Source organism: Phacochoerus africanus, chromosome 3 (assembly GCF_016906955.1).
Source record: "Phacochoerus africanus isolate WHEZ1 chromosome 3, ROS_Pafr_v1, whole genome shotgun sequence".
Lineage (NCBI taxonomy): Eukaryota > Metazoa > Chordata > Mammalia > Artiodactyla > Suidae > Phacochoerus > Phacochoerus africanus.
This window is the reverse complement of record NC_062546.1, coordinates 192,134,232-192,160,498: the sequence shown is the minus strand read 5'-3', so window position 1 is coordinate 192,160,498 and position 26,267 is coordinate 192,134,232. Positions and strand designations below refer to the sequence as shown.

At 40.6% G+C, this 26,267-nt stretch overlaps 1 protein-coding gene across 10 annotated transcripts in view; it reads left to right on the top strand.

Annotated features, from left to right (window-relative positions):
• Positions 1-26,267, top strand: part of DOCK10 (dedicator of cytokinesis 10) — a 276,033-nt gene that overhangs the window by 87,339 nt on the left and 162,427 nt on the right. For 2 of the 10 annotated variants that reach the window (XM_047773652.1, XM_047773651.1), the window contains exon 1: positions 10,397-10,747. The exons of 7 other annotated variants lie outside the window; for them this stretch is intronic. In XM_047773652.1, the coding sequence (XP_047629608.1) occupies positions 10,643-10,747 (105 nt within the window). In that variant the 5' untranslated portion in view covers positions 10,397-10,642. Of the gene's footprint in view, positions 1-10,396; positions 10,748-21,985; positions 22,145-26,267 lie in introns of those variants that run through there. One more of the 10 variants, XM_047773653.1, reaches the window with a different exon arrangement.

Here is a 26,267-nt window from a genome sequence, read left to right as displayed (position 1 = left end):
AGCAGGGTGAGGAGTGGGCCATATATCTTTCCCAGCAGGGGGTAGGGAGGAGTAGGACAGGTCACTCAAGGTGGGGGAAGGGGCATTACAATGAGACTGGTGGGGCAATGACAAGGGTCTGGTAGTTCTTGTCTTGGCCAGAGGCTTGGAGTTCTATCTTCTTGAGGGGGCCTTGAAGCCCAAACTTCCCATGCAATTCTTACATATGCTAGAGAATGCCTGCTTTGGGGGTTCTTATAAAGGTGACTTTCAAAGTCCTACTATTGTTCAGGCACAGACATGGGTCTCCATGCCTGTATGAGGTCCTCCTTGACCTTGACTTCATGTCCTCTACTCACAGTCTTCATTTTACACTTAGTTTCTGCCTCCTCATATTTCTGTCAATTGTTTTATGTGTACCACAATCCTTCCACACAGATGGTGGGGTGGGCCCTCTATCTCATCGTCTCTATCGCTGATACTCGGCACTAGCCCAGGACCAACAAAGGCTTGGAACAGAATGTGAGACTCTCCCCATTTGTACCCATTCTCATAAACCAGATTCAATAGATATAGGTGCCCTTTTCAGAGCTGTCCAACCTTCATTTTCGTGTTGTTTTTCTTTTGTCCCCCTGGAGAGGCACAGAACAGAGTAAGAGGTCAACTTCTCCTTTACTTGGGGACCTTGGTGAGCTACCATGCATCAAATGGTGAAGAATTTACTGCAGTGCTAAATAAAATCCTAGCAATTAATTCTTTGCCAAAGACAAGGAAGTTCTTGATTGAAAAGCCAAGAGCCTTCTGTTATTCTTCAGTTTCTACAATGCAAGGGATTAAACACTTGAAGTATTACATTAGTTTCGCCTTCTCCTGGCAGAGGCCTTAAAAAGACACAAAGGTGTTATGACACCATTAAAGAAATGGTTTATGGAGCAGAGTGGTTGCAGAAACAGCAGCTAGACAGTCAGTCGGCTCAGCTCCACTAGCAAGCAGTCCTTGGTTTGAGTAAATACTTCCTTGCATGCTCAGGATTTGGCCTTTACATGGTAATTTCTGTCCTTGTCAAAATTGCTTAGGTAAGAATGTTTTTATTGCTCTCCCTTTGTGAAGATACATCCTTTGGCAATTAAAAAAAAAAAAGACTACCACAAGGATAAAACACTGTAACGCTGACATTCCATAAAACTAACCAGTTTTTCCATTGGAGCTTCACAGATTTGAAAGACCTGGCCTCCTCTGTAAAACATGCTATTTTCCAGGTAATTATTAAACATCGGGTGACATTCATATTGAAAGCAAGGTAATTAACAATTGGAAAGACTACAGGAGGGCAATTTAGTGTGCTTGTTTTATTTTAAAAGAAATAACTCAGGTCTGTCATCAACTTTGCCAGCAGTGGGAGGCTGGTGTGGGATCCAGCCAGCCAGCAGAGTCAATGCATGTGCCTCCAGGGAGAAATTACTGCTGGGCAATAGTCTCTAGAAGATCAATGATAATAGCATTGATTGGACACTCTATTCCCATTTGTGTGCCTTTACCTGATCATTTGTGAGAGAAATCTTCTGCCTGCCTCGACTCAGAACGCCTTTGTCTTCCCTAAAAGGGGAATGATACTTCACGGAAAAAATAAGTTTCTTTGAGGTTATGTTTTTAATGTGAAAACAATGCTATATTCCAGGTGAAGAATTAACTGCATGACTTTTTTTTTTTGGGGGGGGGCATGGTTTTGTGGTCCATGTACATGGGTTGGAAAAAGAATTTTCCAGATTCTGTGCAAAGTGAAGAAAAGACAAGTTTATTGAGGCAAGAGATGCTGTTAACACAGTGGGCCAACTTCTGATGATCAGGGAGCGCCAACTCTGAGTGCATGGTCATGTCTATTTTTATAGTCCAGGGAGAGAGGAGAGGTCTTAGGAGACACCTGCTGTTCTGCGGATTGATTGGGAAAAGAGGGGTTTTAGGATACATTTGCTGGTTGGTTGGGAGCATATAATGTGAGTGCAGAGCAGGCCACATACCTTTCCTAGTAGGGGGTAAAAAGGAATAGGCCAGTTTGCTCCAGTTGAGGGTTGGGGGCATTAAATGAGATGGATGGGGTGATGTTAAGGCTCTGGTAATTCTTGTCTTGGCCAGAGCCAAGGCCTTGAAGTCTCACACGTGGCATGTGGAAATTCCCAAGCTGGGGATGGAACCTGTGCCACAGCAGTGACCTGAGCCACTGCAGTGACATACCGGATCCTTAACCTTCTGTGCCACAAGAGAACTGCATGACTTTGTAAAAAGTATTAATGATCCAGGCTGAATTATTTGTATTAAACAAAAGTTTAGAAAATCATATAGTAGGTTTGGTGTTTGTTGTGTTATAGTCACGTTGTTAGGCCCTGGCTCTGAGTTTGCTCCTGGGTGTGACTTAAAGTGTGGTTTCAATAAGCATGAATTCTGACCTCCTAGCGATTTCCATTTTGTACCAGACCAACTCAAAATTGACTTCCTGAGGGCAGTTGGATGCCTTTATCATAAACCAGAAAAAACTTCAACATGGGTGATAAACACCTAAACACTCACCAAGAAATAGAGAAAAGGGGTAAAATTAAAACCAATATTCTCATTAACTAAATACTGCATGAAAACACTTATTGGTAAGAAATATGAGTATCTCCAGGCTATAATGTTTTTCCCAGTGGAAGTCTGGGACCAATGATAAAATCTATGATTGAAAAGAAAAAACTGAAACCCTTCCACTGATTTCTATTAGATTCTAAGATGGGCCCACTCAACTGTAAGAAATGAGTTCTTTACCTGCCTCATCCCCATCAAATCAAATCAAGTGGAAATTCTTACCTCCTACGACCTATATAAGTTCAATAATATAAATAAACATCATTACAACTTAATGCATATTTGAAGGGCCATGAATGGAATACTCTAAATTGTTTTAATCTGGAGTTTCCTTTGTGGCTCAGTGGTTAACGAATCTGACTAGGAACCGTGAGGTTGCGGGTTTGATCCCTTGCCTTGCTCAGTGGGCTAAGGATCCGGTGTTGCCATGAGCTGTGGTCTAGGTCACAGACATGGCTCAGATCCCGCGTTGCTGTGGGATATGAAAAAAAAAATTCTAAATATTTTCATACTAAAACTAATGATACTTGAATTAGAGCACAAACTGTAGTATTCCCCAAACACTGCCTACTGAAACCCCTATACTTAGAAATGTGAGGATGTGTTGTGTTTATTTAAACTCCCTTGAGATGTCTAAGCCTGTCTTTTCAGTAACCCTGAGCCTTTCAGTCTTGACCTTTGCAGCCAGAAGTAGGCAGCCTCAGTGCTATGAGCTTAAAGACCACTTCTGCCTGGGGTCAGACTCAGGAGAGACCACAGTGAGGGAGGAAGTAGTGGCTTGTGCTTTACTTCCTTTATACTGACAGACAGTGGAGAACCTGGAGGTGGACCACTGTCCTGGGAGAGAAAGGCTATAAAGCACACAAACCCTCAGGTGAAGGGAAAATCTTTTGGAAATGGAAGAGGAAAATGATAGAAACTGCGTCATCTAAACATTCTCCAACAATGAAATAATAATCACAGTAAAGGCTGAAAAACTCTGTGGCTGAAATAATTGGGATAAAGGGATAAAAAGCTAGTACAGAAAGCAGGTGGAAAACAAACAGGAAGTACTTCAACAGTTGCTCAAGTTAGGCTGTGTGGGTTCCATCGTGATGACATTGTGTGTGGCTGTTTTAACCACCAAGTTTTCAGTTACTCTGCATGCCTAATGGTGCTTTCTGGGTACGTTTTATCAAGTTGGTTCAGATGCATTGTCAATGAAATAAAAATTTCCTCAGCTTTCTTAGATTCCATGAGGATGTCACCTGCTGTTTGTGCAGCCTATTCAAATATGGTGCAAGCATAAACATTTTTGCATAGCTTGTTGCCTTTAGCTTATTTCCTCTATTTTCTGTGTTTATATATTTGGTTACTTCACCACCAATATTTATCCTCTAAATTTGTCTCTTTGGTTCTGCCCTCCCTCCCCACAACTACCATTCTCTTTCTCACCTTTATGTCATTGCCAGTTATTTTCCAGGAAGTGACCTATAAGCCAGATTTCTATTTCCTCTCACTCTTTTCTTAGCTCTACTACAACTTGCATCCCACCTCACTGAGCAGAAACAGCACTCAAAGGCCAAATATTGTCCTCACCTACACCTTCTGCTGAGTGCCTTCTTAAGGGTAAAATTGTCTTTAAAAGATAAGTGCAGAAACCAAGCTGTGGTCTAGAATAAGACTCTATGAGAGACAGTTTTCTAAAGATACTTCTCCCCCCTAACAAGATTCTCTGGTTGTTCAATGAAACACTCATCTTTGTGCTGCTGTGAAGGGACTTTGCAAGTGTAAATTAAGGGTACTTATCAGCTAGCCTTAAAAGATAGTAATTACACTGGGTTATCTGGGTGGAACCAATCTAATCACATTGGGCCTTAAATAGCCAAGACTTTGCTCCAGCTAGAGTAGGAAGACACAGGAAAGAGATGTAGAGGAGAGATGAGGCAGAAGGAAGAGTCAGAGAGAGTAGGAGAAGTGTTCAACCCACTGTTGCTGGCTCAGAAAGGGACCATGAGCCAGAGAATGTAGGTGGCCTCTATTTGCTGATACTGACCCCTGACTGACAGTCAGCAGGAAAACAGGACCTCAGTCCTACAGTTGCAATGGATTGAATTCTGCCAACAATCTGAATGAGCCTGGAGCCAGACTCTCCTCTAGAGCCTCCAGAAGGAGCCACTACCCTGCTGACCCTTGGATTTTAGCCTTATGAGGCTCCAAGCAGAGCCTCAGCTGATCTATGTTGTTCCCAGACTTCCAATCTGCAAAACTAATAGATAAGAAGTGGGTGTTGATTTAAGCCACTGCATGTGTGGTGACCTCTTTCAGTAGCAATGGGAAATGAATATAAACTACAAAAAAATGTACCTCAAACTTCTAATATCTTCTAAATATTCAAATTCCTAAGTCTTCTAAAACATGGTTAAGATTTCTCCTCTTAATTAAATTCTAAATACCCAGACTCTTCTTTACTGAAGATTGGGAACTTAATTTCTCTGTCTGCAGACTTTGAATGCACATATAAGAATTTATATATTTGTATATTTTGTTGTGTACATGCATATGCATACATAAGTATGTCTATACATAAATACATACCTAGGTAGACCTGGTAAATACCAAACATAGTCAAATAAATAATAGTTTACATATATGCATACATAAGAATCTTAACAATTACATATATACGTATGTGTATTTTTCCCCAGTACTACATAATAGCATAAATTATTTCACAACAATCTTATAAGCTATATACTAATTGCTTCATTGTATATATAAGAAATAGATGGAGTTCCCTTCTCTTTGTCATATACAAAAGAATTTCAAGATTGTGTTCTCAGTTCTATAATACAGTCTTCTCCAAAAATTCCAGTTGCTTTCAGACTTGCTTTCACTGTCTTTCAGCTTAATATCTCTAGTCTTGACTCTTTCCTGAGATCCAGGCTGCATGTAACAACGGTACTGAAAATGCTTGTTTTTTTGTCTTCTTGACCGGACATCAACACGTCAAAATAAGCATTAGTAGGAAAAGAAGTCCTATCCCATTACCATCCTTTGTCCCTCAGTCATATTATCCATCCCCTTGATGGTCAAACTGAGAAACCTGCTGCCGTCTTTAGACCTCTCTTTTGGTTAGGAGCTTGGGCACTGAAGCTGGACTGCCTGGATTCACATTCCAGCTGTGCCACTTACTTGTGTGGGGACCTTGGACCAATTGCTTAACTTCTCAGGACTCAAATAGCTTCCTCTGTAAAACTGAGAGGTGGTAATAATAATAATAATACCACCTACCTCGCAGGGTTGTTGATGGTTTAAATAAAGCACTGTAAGCATTTAGGTTAGCACCCAGCACCTAGTACTTGCTTGATAAATTTAAGCCTTCTTTTTCCATTTATTGCCAGATCTTCATCTGTGAAGTCTGTGGTTGCATTTCTGATGCCAAGTTTTCTGCCCTCCACCACTCTGTGTTAATACCTGGATTAGTGCAGACTTCCTCTGGATCATATTCCCCCAAATCTAGCCTCTGTATAGTTACCAAATGAATCTTCCAAGGGCAACATCTTAATTGTAGTTCAGAAATCCTTCAGTGGTTTCCCATGGCTTTTATTTAGGATACAGTAGAGACTCTCATTAACTCAGCATTCAAAGCCCTCCACGACTGGCCTTGGCCTCTATTTGCAACAGTTTCTACTTCTCCTCTCTCACTCAACCCTTGACTATAGATAGCCTGGACTTGCTCCTTTTTCTTAAAACGTTCTGTCTTGGCCTGCCTCTGAGCTTCCATAATAACTAATAGTTATGATTACTATGTACCAGGCAATATGTTGAAATTTTTCAGTGTCATCTCATTGTTTCTCACAAAAACCATATGAGAGATCTGCTGTACGATCCCTATTTTACTATATACCATACATTTTATAGATGAGAAAACTCAGGCCTAGAGAAGGTGAGTGATTTGCCAAAGGATGTTCAGTTTGGAAGCAGTGGAGCCAGGATTTAAATCTAAGCTGATCCCAGGGCTCATGGTCTTAACCACTCTCTCTTAACACCTTCTCAAAGCTACATTCCCCTTTTCTAGAATATTCTTTACTCCCTTCCATCTGCTTGACTCCCACCTCTACAAAGCCTCCCCTGGGTTTTGTCTTTACTTGACAGCTTTCCCAGTCTCCTTTAAACTCTAATGACCTCCTCTGTCTGGTACAAGGTTCTCAGGGCTGGGAAGGATGTTATGTATTTCTCATGAAGCCCAGCAGTGCTTTGAGTATAGTACTAATTAATTCTGAGCATTGAATTGGTAACCAGATTTCTTCACTGATGAACTTGACAGTGATCCTTTGTGGTTGAGCCAGTTAATCTCTGATTTCTTTTACTGACCATTCTTGCCCATTGTTCTAATGAAGACTTTGCCAACGCATGTCTAAACTTAAGCTGAAAAGGAATATTTTGGACTGGTATGGGGTATCAACAGAATGCTGGAGAAACAGACTTGGTCTGAAATCAAGGAGGGCAGAGCCCAGTAGAGGCCGCCAGCAGTGCCGTGCAGCACTGAACTCCATGCCCATGAATTTTCCCCTCCTTTGCCGTCACCTCCACAGGTTGTCTGACATCCTTGCATGCTGCCCAGCAATGCCTCCTTTGGCCATATTTAAGGGAGCTGCAATCAGAAACTGAGCAAGGGAAGAAATGAGTCATCCTCACATTGCAGAAGTCAGGAGAGGGAGGGGCTCCAGGATACAGAACTGCGGCGCGTCTAAAGAGGAATAGAGGAGAGACGAGAGGCAAATATTAGAAAGAGAGGAAGTCACTTGCAAGTTGCTCAAGACTATTAAGTGCTTCATTATAAGACAACATTCCTATCTTCTGAGACTGTGAGTTAGGGATCCTGGGTAACATGAATAAGAGGGTCCACAGACAGACCTCAGAGATTTGTGACCCTGACTGTGCACCCCTGAGTCTTTGTATTTTCCCTGCAGTGAGTGAGTCTCTAGCTTTTATTAGATTCTCATATAAGCCCCTGATCCACGAGGGCTGGGAAGTACTGTTTTCAGTTACGAAAAGAGAAACATAATCTTACCTCAGGAAATCAGGTGACCCGGAGGCAGCCACTCATGGTATCATATAAGGAGAAAAGTTAAATCTGAAGATTTTGCCTGCACTCAAACGTACCTGCTCTTCTAACAGATGCCAAAGTGTTCCTAGAGGGTGAAATCTGTTTCGAGAGAAAGGCATGTCGTGGTGGGTTTTCTACACTGTGACTTCCCAAGCCAGGGATCACACCTGGGCCACAGCAGTGACAACACTGAATCCTTAATCTGCCAATTCTCCAGGGAATTCCTAAGGGATTTTTATTTATTTGTAGATTTTTGTCTTTTCTGGGGCCGCACCTGTGGCACATGGAGGTGCCCAGGCTAGGGGTCTAATCAGAGCTGTAGCCACCGGCCTACACCACAGCCACAGCAATGCGAGATCTGAGCCTTGTCTGTGACCTACACGACAGCTCACCCCAAGCCGGATCCTTAACCCACTGAGTGAGGCCAGGGATCGAACCAGTAACCTCAGATTCATTTCCGCTGCGCCATGACAGGAACTCCGTAAGGGCTTTTTAAATAACAAGTGACCATGGATCATAAGGGCATCTTGCTATTTTTCTCATAGTTTTTGCACTTCGCAAGGAATGAGCAGTCTCTCCTTTCACCTGTCTCGTGCAAATTTCTGCATGACCAGGTAGAGGTGCATGAGTGGCTAGAGTCTGGTGTATACATGCTTTGACTAATTCTGTTATTATTGCTGAAATAATATTGGGGAATGTCCTATGTCAGAAAAAAAGCAACCATCATAAAAGGGAAGACTTATTACAGATTAAATAATAATAAATAATGAGGCTTATTCAGTAAACAAGTGGCATCTATTTAGCACGTTGTCACTAGAACCAGCTGGTTAAGTGCGAGTGCTGAGGTTCGCCGACTTTGTTACAGATTTCAGAGCTGTGTTTGCAGAAGTGGCTTCTCAGAGTGAGAAGAGAATGTCTTATTCCATTTTCTCTATGACCAAAAAAGGGGGGGTGGTGGCAAGAGTGGAGAGACATCCAAAATATTTAGGGCATAGTTTTCAGTGAATGGTCGGAGGAGGCTTTCTAAGGAGATGACATTTGAATGCAAACCTGAAGGGAGTTAGGGAGAAGCCACACGAATGCGTGGAACAGATCACAGAATAACAATACAATCACAGGCTTCCAGGTGGCACATTTGTGTCAGCATGGCAGCCAGCGTGGGCTGCACCATTGACCCGGTGGCTCTAGAAAGAGAACACAAGGGTCTGGAGCAGAAGCCCCCACTAAACCCACGACTCAGTGTTTACTCGCTGTTGCCCTCCTTTGTCATTCTCTCTGTTTCCATATGCACCCTGAATCCTACTTCCAGCCAGAACGTGAGGGCAGGAAGAGCAAACTTGTTATTGTCTTTCTTAAAGTTCAAAAGTGCCAGAATATGGAGAACTTTTTGCATGGAAGTTGCCCTCCTGGTTAAGCTTGTTAATGCACTTTGTGTGATGCTCTGTGCAAAGAGGCCGCCAACAGGTGCCTGTGGAACTGCCTCCCTGATGTAAGAGCAGGGACCTCCCTTCATAAGGTCCCTTGCTCAGGGCTCACCTCCTGAGAGAGGTGGTAGGGGTTTATGAGTTTGTGTCTTGATGGTCGTGGCAATCAGTCCTCAGTGAAAATAGTCCTTCAACCATCTTTTAATCTTCAGAGTGTCTCCTGGACAATCAATCGTTCCTTTAGCATCTGCATCAAACTGATGGATGCTCTTGCTGAGTAGGTCCACCCTGCACATGAAGAAACAATCTCTTAAAGAAACTGAAAGACTGTCTCACATAATCGTTTTGAGAGCCAGTCTTTCCAATGTTCAGTCAGTTATTTGCTAGTCCTGTGGCCTCCCTCTAAATATTTATCTCATACACCTGGTAGAAAAAAGTTGCTGCATTCTCATATTTTATGTTTATTTATAAATTATATAGTTCTCACCAGTAGCTAATATTTCAAAACATAATATTCATATAGGACAAGGTTCATTGTTAAGCACCATAAACAGAAGTCCCTCATTCATTCTTTTACTTAATAGTTATATACCGAGAATCTTCTAGAGGCCAGGCACAGTTCTGATCACTGAAGATACAGTGAATGAAGCAAAGAGAATTCCCACACTCTTGTGCCATAGAGTCTAGTAGAGGGCGACAGACCGTAAGTAAAATAAGTAAGTAAAATGCTAAGTAGTGTCACACGCTAGTAAGCCCTGGGGAGAAATAAAACAGGAAGTAGCATTGGCCCCTGTGTTTTAGGGAAGAAGTGCACTTTAAATAGCCCCAGAGAAAAGGAGTAAAGATTAGGGAATTAACTATTTCACTCTTTGTAACCATTTGACATAGAGAATGAAAGTGTCTGCGTCAATGTGTATATATTAAATATTAGTGAAGCACAGTTCTTTATTTAGATGCCTAATATAAATAGAGTTCTAATACTTTCCCCCTGTGCCTAAGTGACCCTCTTGGGTACCCCCCTGGAATGACCACTGATGAAATCTGCACTTACATGAGCAAGAGCTTTACACAAGTGTATTATTACAGTTCACTTTTGGGGTCTAGCCACAATGATACAGCTTGGATGGATGCTGCAGTGACAGATATGGCAGCCTACAGTATATCATTAGCTCTTTGATTGAATCTCAACTGGGTTCCATGGGTGAATTTACACTGGATGATTTATTTAACTGTGAACGATTCTCTTAAACACCCAAAGTCATTTTGTGTTTTTGTCTTGCTTTAAAGCAGGTGATTAGGGAGCACACAAGCACAGAAGCGCATCTGAACAGCTGGTAGTTGCTCACTCACAGGAAGCGGTAACTTGTCGGTTTTCTTTTCCTTTCTGTTGAGTTATGTTAATAGAGCCTGAGCATTTCCCTTTTTACCGGAGAAGAAAAATTTGCTCGGCCTTGTGAAGCTTCAGAAAGAAGAGGTGTAACGATATTGAAACTTTTAAATATTTTGCCACTCAAATAGCAGCAATACAATGAGCTTCCGGGGAAAGGTTTTTAAACGGGATCCCAGTGAATTTTGGAAGAAGAGACGGACAGTGAGGAGAAAAAATCAAGAAGAAATCCACAGATTTAGTTCTGTAGGTATCTGAATGTTGATGTTTGCTTTCCATATTTTCTTTGGTACTTAAAAAAAAAGAAAGAAAGAAAGATTAGCTCTGGAATGGTATTCTAACAAAAGCTATGGGCAAAGTCTTAGATGGAATAAGAGTATTCACTTTGGCTCTTAAGTAGACTCTTTTACTTTCCTCATTATTTTTAATTACTTCCATATTTATTTTAAAATATATTGAGAGAGGTTTTAAGCAGCTAAAGCCTTACTCAGCTATTTGGAATATGGGAATTACTTTTGTCATTATTTTAAGTCATGTTGATCATTAAAACGTTACTAGAATATTCTTCTTTTTAAAGAAAAGCCTGTGACCGCCTCAGTGAAGACCCAATTAATGACTTGTGTATAGTTTTGTTTTTTTAAAAAAAATTACTGCTGTATTTTTATCATGTACCAGTCATGACTTGTGTGAAAATTCTTAGAAAGAGCAACCCAAAATAGTAAAGGAAATGTAAATAAGTATTTAGTTAAATGAGCCAAGGAAGAGAGTCAAATTGTGAGTTTTAAAGTCTATTAAGTTGGGGGGAGTTCCCGTTGTGGCACGGTGGGAATGAATCCAGCTAGTATCCATGGGGATACAGGTTCAATCCCTGGCCTTGCTCGATGGGTCCGGGATCCCAGTTGCTGCAGGCTGTGGTCTAGGTCACAGATGGGGCTTGGATCCTGCCACTGCTGTAGCTGTGGAGTAAGCTGGCAGGTGTAGCTCCGATTTGACCCCTAGCCTGGGGAAAAGAAAAAAGTTTGAGTTTACTGTAAAAAATGTTTCTGCTTTATTATTATTTGTGAACAAAATGAGAGCTCTGGAGATGTGTGCTTATTGCAGAATTCTAGATTTCTATCTGTAAGAACCATGGACGGTTGAGTATCAGCGTAGGTGGCTGGAACTTCAGGGATTCACATGGGATGTAGAAGGACTTCTTTACGTGATAAATGACCACAACGACATGACTGGGCAGATCTTTCTACCGGAATGTATCATTTTACCTTACGGGGTGGTTCAAGTTTTTCTCCCTTTTCTTCAAGACAGGGGTTCTTAAGCTCAGTGCTGCTGTCATTCTGGGTCCGAGACTTTGTTGTCTGAGGCTGTCCTGTGCACTGCACAGTCTTTAGCCACACCTATGCCTTTGCCTTCTAGATTCTGGTGGCAGACCCCCATTGTGACAAGCAAACATCTCCAAACATTCCCAGATGTCCCCTTGGGCAGAGAGGGGTTTCTCCCAGCTTGAGAAGCACTGCTCTAGGGGTAATTAATTTCTCCCTACCTTTTTTTTTTTTTTTTTTTTGCTTTTTAGGCCCATACCCGCAGGATATGGAAGTTCACAGGCTAGGGGTCCAATCCAAGCTGCAGCTGCCAGCCTACACCACAGCCACAGCAATGTGAGATCCAAGCCGCATCTGTGACCTACACCACAGCTCACAGCAACGCCGGATCCTTAACCCACTGAGCAAGACCAGGGGTCGAACCCACATCCTCATGGATCCTAGTCTGGGTTCCTTAACCCCTGAGCCACCAAGGGAACTCCAGTAATTAATCTTTTTGTTCCCATAATTGTCTTTCATCCAGACACAGAGTAGCTTTAAAAATTATGTATATTTGATAATAACAACTGTTTATGAATAATCATTGAATGAAAATGAATAATCAAATTAAGGCAGAGTCACTCAGCCTTTGATAGGCCAAAAATCAGTTACTGGAATACCCCAATTCCAGTGACAGTGATTCTCTTCGTACTTAAAATCTGTCTGGTGATAATTTACTGAGAGTAGGATTTTTGGAGGTCTGGCTTATAGGACTGATGCCCTGTGGTTGTTGGTCTCTTCCTGGGAAACATGGGGCAAATGAGCCCCTCGACCTTGTTCCCAGGGCGGTTGCCCAGATTTTTGCACCCAGAGTTTCACAACAGTACGAATATGCAGGGATCAGGACCCAATTTCTTGGATTCCCTTGGCCCCAAAGGGTCTTCAGTTGTGTCTTTTCTCCCAGCCCCATAAAAGCCTCATCAGTTCTTTACCATCCGCCTGTTGAAAGAGAATAAGTGTTTGAAAACTGGTTTGGTTGGAGATTATGTAAGCCTTCTGATCAGTCCAAAAAAGCATAATTTCCCTGCTGCCGTTCTTGCAGCAGGATTTAGAAGTTCCGAAAGTTATGTTACCTTAAGATTTCCTTCTCCTTGTGTCCACTAAAAGAGACAACACACACAGGAGAAGGACATGGCTATCTTTCGGAGACCACACACACGGTTTGGCAATAGGACAGTCCCTGGTGTCTCCCTATATAATGAAGCTAATCACTCCATGAATTATCTTAATTGAATTTGAAGGTATTGCGACTGAGAACTATGGGGAGAGCCGCCAGTGAGGACGGAGTGTTTTCCCACAGCATTCAGTGGCTGTGTCTTCACATTTAATTAAGATCATTCATACCGTGATTAGCTTTCTTCTCTGGCAGGCTCTGGGGACTCCCTGCTGCTGTTGCCTGCTTTTGGTCTTCCTGAGATAGGCCTATCTTCTTTCACAGGTGGCCTCTTCTGTGGCGTTAGGGGATCGCTCAGTCCATCCAGAGATGTGGTTTTCATTTTGGAACAAAAGAGATCCCAAGAAAGTGAAGCATGTAATGAGAGCATTCCAGCTCTCTCATCCACCTTCTGGGTGACCTTGGGCAGGTTCCTTAATTCACTCCGAGCTCCAGTTGCCCCTTCCATGAAATGTTCCCAACAATAGTCACCCTCTCTGAAGAGTGCTCATTGGAATTCATTTGGATCGTGTGCATTCTGAACATGATTTGAACACTGTGAAAAGTTAGAAGTTGTAAGAGTATGAATAAGATGGAGTAAAATATCTCCATTTCCAAGGGCACTGGGGCAGAGGACAGAATTGTAGAGCGAGATTGTCTTTTCAGTGACTATGACATTGGAGCCACTGGGCTATTAGTGACACCTTTCTCCTGGGAACCTTTTTCAGTGATAGAGCCACTCAGTAGACAAAATTCTGAATTGCATCAGGCCAAGTGTTCAGGGGGTCTCAGATCACTCTAGGTGTCGAAGGGGTTTATCTAAGAAATGCCACTTCTCACCCCACCCCAGAGCAAAGCCCAGTTTAGCTGAAGTCCACCCAAAACCAGATTGCACTTTCCCCAGTGCACTCATCTAAGCTTTTTAAAAGCTAAACCAACACCTCTCGACTGGCTTCCAAGATGACTTGATAAGTCATAAGGGAAAAGCAATTCAGGTGAGAAAATGCCCAACTAATAAAGACAAGGCTTAAAGTTAGGTCAGAGAATAAAACAATGATTTATTTCCAAATTCTATCCCCATATTGTTGTGAAAAGAGAAATAATGATCCCTGGAAATAAAGACCATAGATTGTATTTTTATAATGATCCTATGGATTTTGAATTCGACGAACCCGTCATTGCTCTTAGACAGATTTGGAAATGGCTTTACTTCATAGTGGTCTAGACTACTTAACCAGAGTCTGTGACTTTCTAAATGGTATACAACTCAAGCTTAATATTCTCATGACCCAGACTGACAATTGTGTTTGTTCTGTTTTCCTCAAATGGTGTTTGAAGCTGTGTGGTTAACTTTCTTGGAATTTTTAACTGTTTTCAAAGTTTCCTTTATCCATCCAGTTTTCACGTGTATTATCCAAGAAATTCCTTTACATGTTTTAGTCCACTTAGCACAGACCACATGCCATAGGAGACGATGCAAATGTATGAGAAGAGAAGTTCAAGGAAAATGAAACTTACTTAAATCATCAAGTAGAACTACTTCCCCTGGTTTTTGAAATGCGTGTGATGTTTTTAACTGTCTTTCTATTTTTATTTTTTCTTATTTTATCCAATCATTCAGTATGATCTCTGGCACATAGTACAGAAGTTAATAAAAACGTAGTTTCCTTCCTAAGTTGCATATCCTAATTTGGAAGGAGTAAATACACTGTTAAGTTGAATATCAATCATCTCTACTGTAAGAAAAAGTGCAAAATTTATTTAAGTAAATGGGGAGATAATATTTTTAAGCTGTTACTGACCTGTGGAAAATTAATCCGCAGAATTTCAAAGCGTTTGAAAAACTGGATACAAATGAAAATTCCTCTTCCTCTTTAGGAATAGCCGATGAGAACTTTAATAGGGAATTGAAATGTATAGAAAACTATACACGGAGGATATAATCTGAAGAACATGTCTCCCATATACATTATTTTATAAAATATTTTGTGCGTTGTCTTTCAAGTCTGTTTTGTTATCTGCTCTTCCATGGTAATGTGGACAGCATCTGTCTCTGTTCATCTGTGCTTCCTTCCCTCCCATAACTCTGTTTTACTGTTACCTATTTAGGCCCTTTTATAATGAACCAGGTCACTGAAAGGAAGCGCAGGTTGGGGGTCCAAGGAACCGGGATGATGGTGCCAGGAAATGATGAAGTAAGACTGAATCAGGTTTGAAATCCAGTGTAAACAAGGATGCAAGCTATAAATGGACAAGGCGGAAGAAAGCAGAGAAACGGGAATAAACGGGGAGGGGGCGAGGGTTCTGAATTCAATCCAGACCACAGAAATGGAGAAGTATAAATTGAAACTGGATCTGAGGATGCTTCTGGAAGCTGTAGCAATAGGGAGCAGCAAACCTCAGGTGCTATTGTATTGAGACTGGATAAGCAATGATGTCCTACTGTAGAGCACAGGGAACTATATCCAATCTCTTGGGCCAGAACATGATGGAAGATAGTGTGAGAAAAATGTCTGACTGGGTCACTATGCTGTACAGCAAAAATTGACACAAGACCGTAAATCAACTATAATAAAAAGTATTTTTAATGGACTTCAGGGAGAGGTACCTGAAGTTTATGATCTTACTGAAGGTATCTGAAGAATGACCTCACTTTCCTTGAGGCTGAATGCTCAGAGAGAGAAGAATTAAACCTGGAGAGAGAAAAGGTAGAGGAACAGAGCTTAACTCCATGGCTGCTCTTTATAACTATCTGAGCAGGAGCTGGACCATTTGTCAGAGGTGGGAAGGGGCACAGTGGACAGCAAGTAACATCGTGATCCCCACCCCCCAAAATTCTTTCATTTCCCAGATGGCGACAGCAGTACAAAACTTTCTCAATGGAGAGATTCCTTCCATTGCTGGCAGTTTCCACTGTGGTTCTTGACACAAACGTTATCTAGTGTTCTCAGTTGGAAAAACTCGGTTTCTCACCTGTCTTTCTCTTTCTTGTGTGTCTCCTTTACTCCTCATCCAGAACAGTCATTTCTGACATTTCTGGTCACCAAATGTGTGGAGGGTTTTTTTCCCCCACACTAAGAAATGCTCTCTGACACCAGCTGGGTGTCCTTAATTTAACTTAGTTCTAACCCTAGCTACCTGGAGATCGAGTTATATCTCACAGGTTAAGGGCTCCATCCTGCAAGGCTGCCCCTCACTCCATTTCAGATGCCTATCACATGTCCAGGTTATCACCTAGAATTCTGACCAACTGGCTAGAAATCTAGCCACCCTCTCCTGGGACTTCGGACGCCAATTGTATGCCCAGGTTGTGACCTGTACTTCTGATTAATCTGGCTGTAAATATAGGTTCCCATGACCCCCTTCTTGGACTTGACTAATTTGCCAGAGCAGCTCACAGAACTCATAGAAGTGTTTTTCTTACTAGAGCCACTGGTTTATTATAAAAGGATATATCTTGGGAACAGCCAAATGGAAGAGATGCGTAGGGAAAGGTTTAGAGAAAGAAGGCCAGTCTCACCCAGATCTCCACCTGTTCACCAACCCAGAAGCTCTCCAAACCCCATCCTGTGGGGTTTTTATAAAGTCTCCGTTACACAGGATGATGGATTAAATCATTGGCCATTAGAGATTGATTCAACCTCAAACTTCTCTTTATCACCTCTCCAGAGGTCAGAGAAGTGGGACTGAAAAGTCCAGCTCCCTAAACATATAGTTGATCCTCCTGGAAACTGGCTCCCATCCTTTGGTGCTGTCCAAAAGTCATCTTATTAACATAAAAGATGCCTTTATCACGCTCTTCACTTAGGAAATCCTAAGGACTTTAAGAGCTCTGTCCCAGAAATGGGGATGAAGGCCAAATTCATATTTTTTATTGTAAATCACAATATCACACATTCATTATATAGTTCCTTCATATGCTTTTTTCCTCTCCCCTCCTTCATTCTCCTTGCCATCTTATAAATATGTTTGTCCTCTGTCCTTACTGCTTCCTTTCCTGAGATGCCCAGGGACCTCACACCAGCCCCTAGCCTTCTAACTTCCCTCCTTGCAGAAACTCACAAAGGGTCCAGGAACAGTACTCAAACTACAGTTCTATTTTAGAATCTGCCCAATAGCTTTCCTCCTTGCAAAGCTATGACCTTGGCTGGTAGAATAGAATGGAGTGGACCAAAGGCTTCATGCCAAGCTGGACTGAAATATCAGTTCTTCCATCATGTTGCTGAGCAAGGGCTCAGAATCCAAGTTTCTTCATTTGTAAAATAAAGCAGTGATGATCTCTTCTAGGCTTGATATGAATATTCAATGAGAGAAAGCATTACATACTTATTATAGGCCTTGCCATTTGATCATGATAATAATAGAAAAATTAAAACTATCATTAGCATATATTGGGTAAATGATAAAAAATGGTATGTCTAAAGTTATTGCCAGTATTAAATTGTTTGATGTGACTATGTCCTTGTCTTTTCTTTTTGTGTTTTTTTTTTAATGTTTTAATAAAACTTTATTTACAAAAACAAATGGTGGGCCACATGGGTACATGAGCTGTAGTTTGCCACTTTCTGCTTTAGAAAGTCAAAGAGCATTCTTTTTATCCTTGATATTTTGAAATTTCCTAATGGATGACATATAGATTGCTCTTTTTTTTCACTGATTACCTTAACTACCTGGTGAGCACTTCAATTCTGATATTCATGTCTTTTGTGACTATGCTATTTCATAGTGAAAATGTATGAGTTGGTTTTAGTTATTTTTTAATTTTTAAATTATAGTTGATTTACAATGTTCTGGCAATTTCTACTCTATAGCAAAGTGACCCAGTCATACATACATATATGTGTATATATATATACACATGTATATATGTGTATGTGCACATATTGTTTTTCTCATATTATTTTCTATCATGTTCTATCACAAGTGGTTGGACATAGTTCCCTGTGCAGTACAGTAGGACCTCATCCTTATCCATTCTAAATGTACAATTGGTTTTACTATAACAAATATAGCACATATTTTCCCTCGAAATGAAAATGGCAGGATAAAGGAAGGTGATACAGGGCTAGCAGTGGCTTTGAGACACCTGATCGGTTGTCTCTGATACAGCATCCAATGCAACCAGGCACCTACCATAGAAAGCAAAATATAGTTTGAGACAACATCAGCAATGAAAACAAATTTGGAAATAAACTTATTTCTTGGCCCCAGCTATTCTGGTAACTTAAGAGAGGGATGATTTGAGTGGATTATGCTTGTTGGAAAATTAGAGATGATGTCTACACTGACTTTATCACCTTGGAAAACTGAGAAGGTACTTGTCCCCCATTCTCTGGATGCATGATGTCTGATGTAAGTTTTATGCGATAAGGACAATGGAATTCATCAGTAATATATGAGTTTACCAAACCCACATTCTCTACTTCAAAGAGTCAGTGGCCACACGAGAGGTTCTCTTTTATTTATTATTTTTTTTATTTTTTATTTTTTTGTCTTTTTGTTGTTGTTGCTATTTCTTGGGCCGCTCCCGTGGCATATGGAGGTTCCCAGCCTAGGGGTCGAATCGGAGCTGTAGCCACCGGCCTACGCCAGAGCCACAGCAACTCGGGATCCAAGCCGCGTCTGCAACCTTCACCACAGCTCACGGCAACGCCAGATCGTTAACCCACTGAGCAAGGGCAGGGACCGAACCCGCAACCTCATGGTTCCTAGTCGGATTCGTTAACCACTGCGCCACGACGGGAACTCCCCGAGAGGTTCTCTTTTCAGATGTTTCAAATCCAAGCAAAGATAAGTTGAGGAAATAACAGTCCCTTATTTTAGTTGCTGTTTCTTGTATTATATCATATTAGATTTCTTTATTTGCAAGAAGAGGAAACCTACTCTGGTAAACAGGCATAGTCCAGAAAAGGGAACAGAAAGAAGAATGGAGAGACGGTCTGGGCAAAGAACAGGAATGGACTTAGAATAGCTCGGGGCAGTGGAAAACAGGGTGGTCTTAGTGTTTGGAACTAATGGACTGTCATGTGGGATTTTGGCATCTTTCCTTCAAGATTCAGTGTCCTGGAAGAAGGTATTGAATGGACTGGGGTCACATGCTATTGACCACAGAAAAACAGGACTCTTTTGATTATCAGATCCTCCAAGACTGCTCTTTATGAGAAAGGAGAGAAAAGTCCTCAGACGGAAATTAAATGCTAGTGCTAAAAGAAAGCAAGAGGGATGATGCTTAGACCAAAAAACAGCAAACGTCCACTATACAAATTCAATTTCAAGTCGCCAGAGGTTAAGAAAGGAAATAAAAGAATGAGCTGACTATCACCATGGGAAGATTTATTGAAAATGCATAATTCACATTGTTGCCAGAACTATTTATATTCATTAATTTGTGACATGTATGTGCTTGTACACACACACACATCCTCACATTTGACCTGTTAGTTCATCTGTGTGAATGTTAAAGTACTAAAATAGTAGCAGAGTTGAAGCTGGTGGCAGCTGTCATCACAGACTTCATATAAATTAATCTAAAAACCCAGCAGTTGGCTCTACGGCAGTCATTTCCCTGGTGTCAGGCAGACTTGTAATTGGGTTGTGATGTATTTTTAATGATATTTATTATCTTTCAAGTGTTTCTAGAAAACTAAATGAGACATGTAATTTAATTTGATTCAGATCTTCTTGGATACTTTCTACTTCTTTATGAGCACCCGTGTTAAGCAAAGCGGCAGACACTTTTTTTTTTCATTTGCTAAACAAAAATGAGTGCATTTTTGACACGCTCCTAAGAGATGCATGTGGTCATATTGCCTTAAAAAAGAGAATAAGACTGAAAATATTTAAATTCAATTTGAAAGTACACCTTACATCGTAGATCCTGTAAAGCTCTTTGGATCCTTGATTTTCCTAATGAAATAAAGGATTAATAACGTAGGATATCCTTATTTTTCTAACTTTAATGTCTGTGTTGGATATGATGGCTAATTATCCTTAAGGTTTGCAAAGAACTTTATAATTTTCGGAGTTTAACCTGCTTTATTTCCCTGAAATGGACTGAGACATTTAAAGAGTTACTACTTGCTGATTTCTTCCAAGATCTATGTCCATTTTTGTTACCAGGGGAACCGTTTCCAAATTCAGCTTAATCTGAGCTTGCCCAGCTGTACAGTTCTTAACTTTGATTTAGCTGGTGTTTTTCCATTCTCATGAAATTGTGTGGTTGAAGCCAGAGAGAAGGTTAAAGGGTCAGCATAAGATGGCTTATTCCTTACTTAATCATTTCCTTTTTGGTAAGAAAAATCTCCTCTTGCTTTCTGAAGCTCACCCATTTGAGAGGTTGTCCAGTGGAACTCCCTTTGATGAAAGGCTGAATTAAATCTGTCACACGACCACAGGCTGACAGCTGTGGCCATGGATCCAGCTGCACCAGCTCTCTGCAATTTTCTTGTTTGTTTTAAACACAAATAGTGTGGACGTTGGTTCCGTTCCAGTTGCGCGGAGGCCAAAGGGTCCTGGAAAAAGTTAAGGTCTAAAGAATCCATGTGTCAGTTAGACCTTTCATTTCCTTTAAGAGATTGAATCAGTTATCTTGATAACACTGAAATTAATTAACAGCTGGGTTGTTTCTTATTTGTTTTGCAGATGTCAAGATGGGTGTTTTTTAAGAGTCTGTCTAAAGACTCTCACTGTTAAGCTATCTGTTTGTCTCTATGTCATGATGTGAAGAGAATATTTAAATAATTGGCATGCCGTGCCCTACTAGAGCCTTCTGTATTGGTCCTGAAATAAATACCTATTTTTGTTTGTTTTTTTGGGTCATTAGCCAGGATTAATAGTTTTGTCGGCTGACAGGCACTCGAATATAGAATTAATTCTGTTATGAATACTCAAGTTAGAATAAAGATTTAGATCTCTGAAAGCAACAAGGGTGATTGAGGATGACTGAGGAAGTCTCATCTAGCATCCCAGGGGGCACTACCTGTCACAGAAAAAAATACAGAACTCTGCATAATAAAGCTTCTTGAAAAGACCAGATTTTTTGGAAAAAGAGAACCAAGAGCAACTAGTTCTGATCAACAAGCTATTGTAAACCTGCCAGTGAGTAACCAAGGCTTGGCTCCCTAATTTTTTTTTTTTTTGGCCACGCCCACAGCATGTGGAAATTGCAGGGCCAGGACTTGAACCAGCACCACAGCAATGACAACACCATTGAGCTGCCAGGGAACTCCTTAGTTCTCTAATTATACTTAACATTTATGGCATTCATATGTGGCCCCAGTGATTGTTCCCCATTCCTCATCCCATCAAACCCTTCTCCTGATCAGTCCTTAGCAATCTTATTAACTCCCTATCACTAACCAACTTGACTTGCGCTTGTGTAGGTTAGAGCCACAGACAGAAATTCCAAGTGTCTATAACTTTAGTAATTGTGTAGATATTTATTTTGGCTAAAGCTAATGCGTTCTCTACTGATCCAATCCTAAATTTAATCCCCCCTTTTGTTTTATGTGTAAGTATAAATACAGGAAAATATTTTCTAGGCTGGTTTCTCAGGGAAAATAAAAGGCAGAATATCAAAGATCCTCTCATTTCCTGATATACATAATTATATGTATTGTAGGAAAACTGTCTTCCTTCTTCTTACAGGGCATGGAGCAGCCTGCCTGACTCCATTCAGGAGATAAACAGAGGGAGGATGGCCCTTTTTTAACTTGCAGTGCTTTTCCTTAGTTATCTTTCTGGCCTCCTTAAAACATGTCTTAAAAGCATGTAGGATGGTTTCTGGTACAGGAAGACTCTCGTCTCATGGGTTGGATTGGTTAGTTGGACTTGGCGTTGGGATACATTTTTGGGTAAACGTGTGGCAGTTTTCAGCTGTTTTCAGCTAAAGCGAAATCTCTATTTGTTCAGCATTTGGTGGTTCACTCTTCACCCACACATACTTCATCTGTTTGATCCTTAGAACAACAGTGCTCTAAGCAGGAAGCCGCCCTTTGATACATTTGAGTCAACTCACCAAGTCACAGTTGAAAGACCTGCCCAAGTTACCTAGTTGGGAGGTGAAAGACTCTGGACTTTCAACTAGAGATTCTTAGACTTCTAATGCTTAGCAAGAGTGGCCAATGCACAGAGGTACCTAAATACCTTATTAGATGATCCCTACAAAGCTCAAAATAATTTTGTTAATCAACTGCTAATTATTCTTCCTTTTTTTTTTTTTTGCTGACATTAGCTTCTAGAACCACATACATAATCAGTAATTATTTTCCCTGATCTCCTTTCTCCAGTGTTTTATTTATCTTTTCAAATTACTTGGAATTTTTGGTTCACTTTCCATGTTGCTTTACTAGGTTCCCTCTCTGGTGGATTTTCAAAGGATAAACAATTTAAAAACCAGCCCACTCTCCAATGTTTCCATGGGGGCACCAGAGTGTTGAAAGACCAAGTTCATTTTTCATCATGAGAAAGAACTATGTATTCAATATAGAAAATTTGGAAAAATCTAAAAATTCAAAATAGCAAAATCATAAAAGTGATAGTCCCATCTGAATATAATTGATAATATGGGGATATATATTTCCAATTATTTTCTTTAAATTTTTAAAGTTTGGTGCAGTTATTCAGCATGCAATATTTATTCCCACTTTTACTTAACAATAATACATAAGAGATTTCACTTGTTATTGCAAATGTAAAAACAGCTAAGAGCATGTATTCTTTCTTGGAATGGATGTGCCATAATTACCTTAGTGTTCTTTATCTTTAATAATTTATCATTTCCCATTTTCAGCTGTACTTGTCTTTCAAGCCTTATGACCCCTCAGAGATCTAGGTATTCTGGACTCAAGTACTTATGTCATAATACATGTGAATCTAGAACCACTGTCAGGATGAATTTGACCTCCTTTCCTTCTTCCTTTCATTGCCTTTCCTTCTTTAGTAATGCTTGCCATCTTGATCATGGATCCCAACCTGCTCGAGTTTTCCTACAAAAGCCAGGCACATGCAAACTTATTCGTTGACCAACTTTACTGAATATTGGAAGAATCATAAGGAGGAATCATGGCATATAGCACACAATTATTCATTGATTTTTTTTCCAACCCCTATCCTATTTTTGATGTCCTTACCAAAGCCCCTTATAGCACTAAGCCTTTATCCACTACACATGGTGCTTAGAAATATAAATTGCTTTTTGTGAGCAACAGCTCCGCTATATTCATTTTTTAGAGATAACTTCCACCAACCTGCCTGCCTTTCTTATCCCTCTTGGATTAAAGTGAATGTATTTTCTCCATCTTGTTACAAAGATAATGTCACAAAGATCCCCTTGTATACATCTTGGATTATACGTAATTGTTTCTTTAAAATAGAGTCCCCAAAAAGGAATTCCTAGGTGAAAGGATATAAACTTATTTACTCAGCAAATATTTATTGAGCACCCACTGTTTGCTCTTTGTACACATTACATTTACAATACAAGTGCTTTAAATCGGTGACCAGTGAAAATTTAAAACTCACAGCCTTTGTCCATTTAACACAGAAGGAGTAATGGAGGTGTAGTGTTGTTCTACGAGCATAACAAATATTACCTCCTTTAATCCTGTGATGTAGCGCCTACTGATATGTCCATTTTACAGATGGGGAGACTAAGGCACAGAGATTCTAACTAACACTCCCCAAGTTCCATGGCCCATAAGTGGCAATGCCAGGACTGGGATCCCAGGAGTCATGGTTCTAGAGTGCATGTTACACTCTCTGTTGCATCTCAACATAGAAAACCTATAATCACACTTCCCTGAAACAAGGCTGTGTGTTCTAGATTATTTGTCTTAGATTCTGGAGAGAGGACTGGGTTGATCATTTAGTCATTTGAATTTTTCAGTGTTATATACTGCAAATGCTTAGATCTTCAGTGACATTTCTAGACCATTTGATTTTGAATTATACTAAGGAAAATAATTCAGGTCTTTGTGATGGAATACTGTGTTCCTGAAATTATAATATTTGGCTAAAGCCAATCTGCTTGCATCAGACCCATTAAATGATTCCTGGCAGCCCTGGTTGTTACCAAGATGGCAGGTTCACCAACTCCAGGGCTTAGACTTGGAAGAAAGCATTCGTTTTTGTGACAGGAGCCCATTCTTCTGCTGTGAGGTCGAATTGGAAGGGAGCCGTGGATTTGGGGGAGTATATCAAACAAATGTCTTAATATTATATAAGAAGAATAGCCCTGTTACCACCATGGTGCAGCACCAGCCTTGCTGCATGGTAACTCGCACTGGTGGCTGTCTTTTCCCATGCCTGCCGTGATTGTAGAACAGCTAATGAAATTCATTACTCATTTGAGAGAAAAAGAGTAAAAGTAAAATGCACTATAAAAATCCAATCCAATTCAGAGTAATCTTGGCATATGCCTTCTCCCAGTTGGTGCATTTCCAAAAGAAAGAAGCACATTAAATCCAGGAGGGACAACCCAACCATTGTAAAGCTGTAAATCAATGCTGCTCTGTTCCCAGTGTCTCTGTAAGGAGGAGTAATGAGAAATTAACCGATCCCATCATCCTTGTACACATCTGTCTCTTTGACCAAAACATGGAGCAAACAGCTCTCTTGCTCCAGAGAGAACCACTGGTTGCACAGCCTAGATTCTCACCATCACTGATACATAAAGCATCCTTGACAAGCTTTGCCAAATCCTAGGTTTCTGGGTACTGTGGAAAGTATCACTGTTATTTTTATTTATAAACCTCATGTTCAGAGTTATGAAACACTGGCTATCTTGAATGTTGCACATTGATTAACAAATTCCCTGGAAAAATTGAACTTTACTTACCTCCCAGAAGTTAAAACTTAATAAATTCTATGAAGCAGATCTGCTAGGTTTTGTAGCCCCATATCAAAATAACCTCAGTGCAACATTTTAAGCAGGAAAGGCTTCATAAATGTCATTCATTAATCAGCTTGTATGTCATGGCCTGAAGTGAGTAAACAGATATATACTGTCCAACAGATGCTTATAGGCTAAGCCATTGATTGACTATATCAAAGTGAGTTTAGGATTTAGTCTGCTTATGGTTTTATTAACAACCAGTGACTTGTGAGCGCTGATTTTCCTATGGTACTAATTTAGGTGGGATTAATTTTGGGTGGCGTTTGGACCCTCATCAAAATAAGTAGATACACACATAAATAAATGATCTTCTTGGAAAGTCTCCTTGATTTGTGGTTATTTATTAATGCTCATGTTTCAACTGATGGGAGATCAAATTAAAATGACAGTGAGAACAAGATTGTAGAAAACCTTTTAAGATGTCCTAATGCCATTTGCCTTTCAACCTATAAATCACAAGGCACACCACGCCGCGCTCTCATTCACCTATTCATGTTGGTGTGAAGAACAGGGAGAAAAGCGAAAGTGTTAGTAGTCGCATCTCTTTAGCTGTTGGTAGAAAGACATCATATGCTTGAGCCGAAGATGCAGTGAGGGAAAGGGGTGTAACCAGCCAACCCAGTGTCAGAGTTAAGAGCTTCCCTCTGGTTCTAGGATACATTCTGTTTCATTTGCTATGTTTTGTACACAAACACAATATTAGAGGGAGAAGAAAAGAGGTGCCAGAATAAGCCAGGGGGTTCAGACTTGAAGGTTTATTGGAGCCTGGTGATAATAAAAAATGTGACATTGCAGGGTAAGAGGTAATAGGCCACTGAGGTGTGTCGCTGCACAGGAGTGCAATACCACTACTCAAAGACAGTCAAAGCCAACTAAAAATATATTGAGTGTTTGAGCCAACTCAAACATCTGGAACCTGCATTTGCCTCTTGAGCTAGCAATTTGTGCTCCTTGGAATCAGTCTTTGCCTGGGAAAATAGGAGATTGAAACTTAAAATAAGTCCAAAGTATTTATTTATTTATTTTTCTTATTTGGCCACTCCTGCGGCATATGGAAGTTTTTGGGCCAGGGATTGAATCCCAGCTGGAGCCACAGCAATGCTGGATCCTTAACCCACTGCACCAGGCTGAGGATCGAATTGGCGTCTCCATAGAGACAAGCTGTATCATGAACTCACTGCACCACAGCAGGAACTCATGAGTCTGAAATAGAATAATCATATCAGAAGGCCCAGGGAAGGGATGCAAGAAAGACTTTTAAAAATTACCGGTCACGGGAGTTCCTGTCATGGCGCAGTGGTTAACGAATCCGACTAGGAACCATGAGGTTGCGGGTTCAGTCCATGCCTTTGCTCAGTGGGT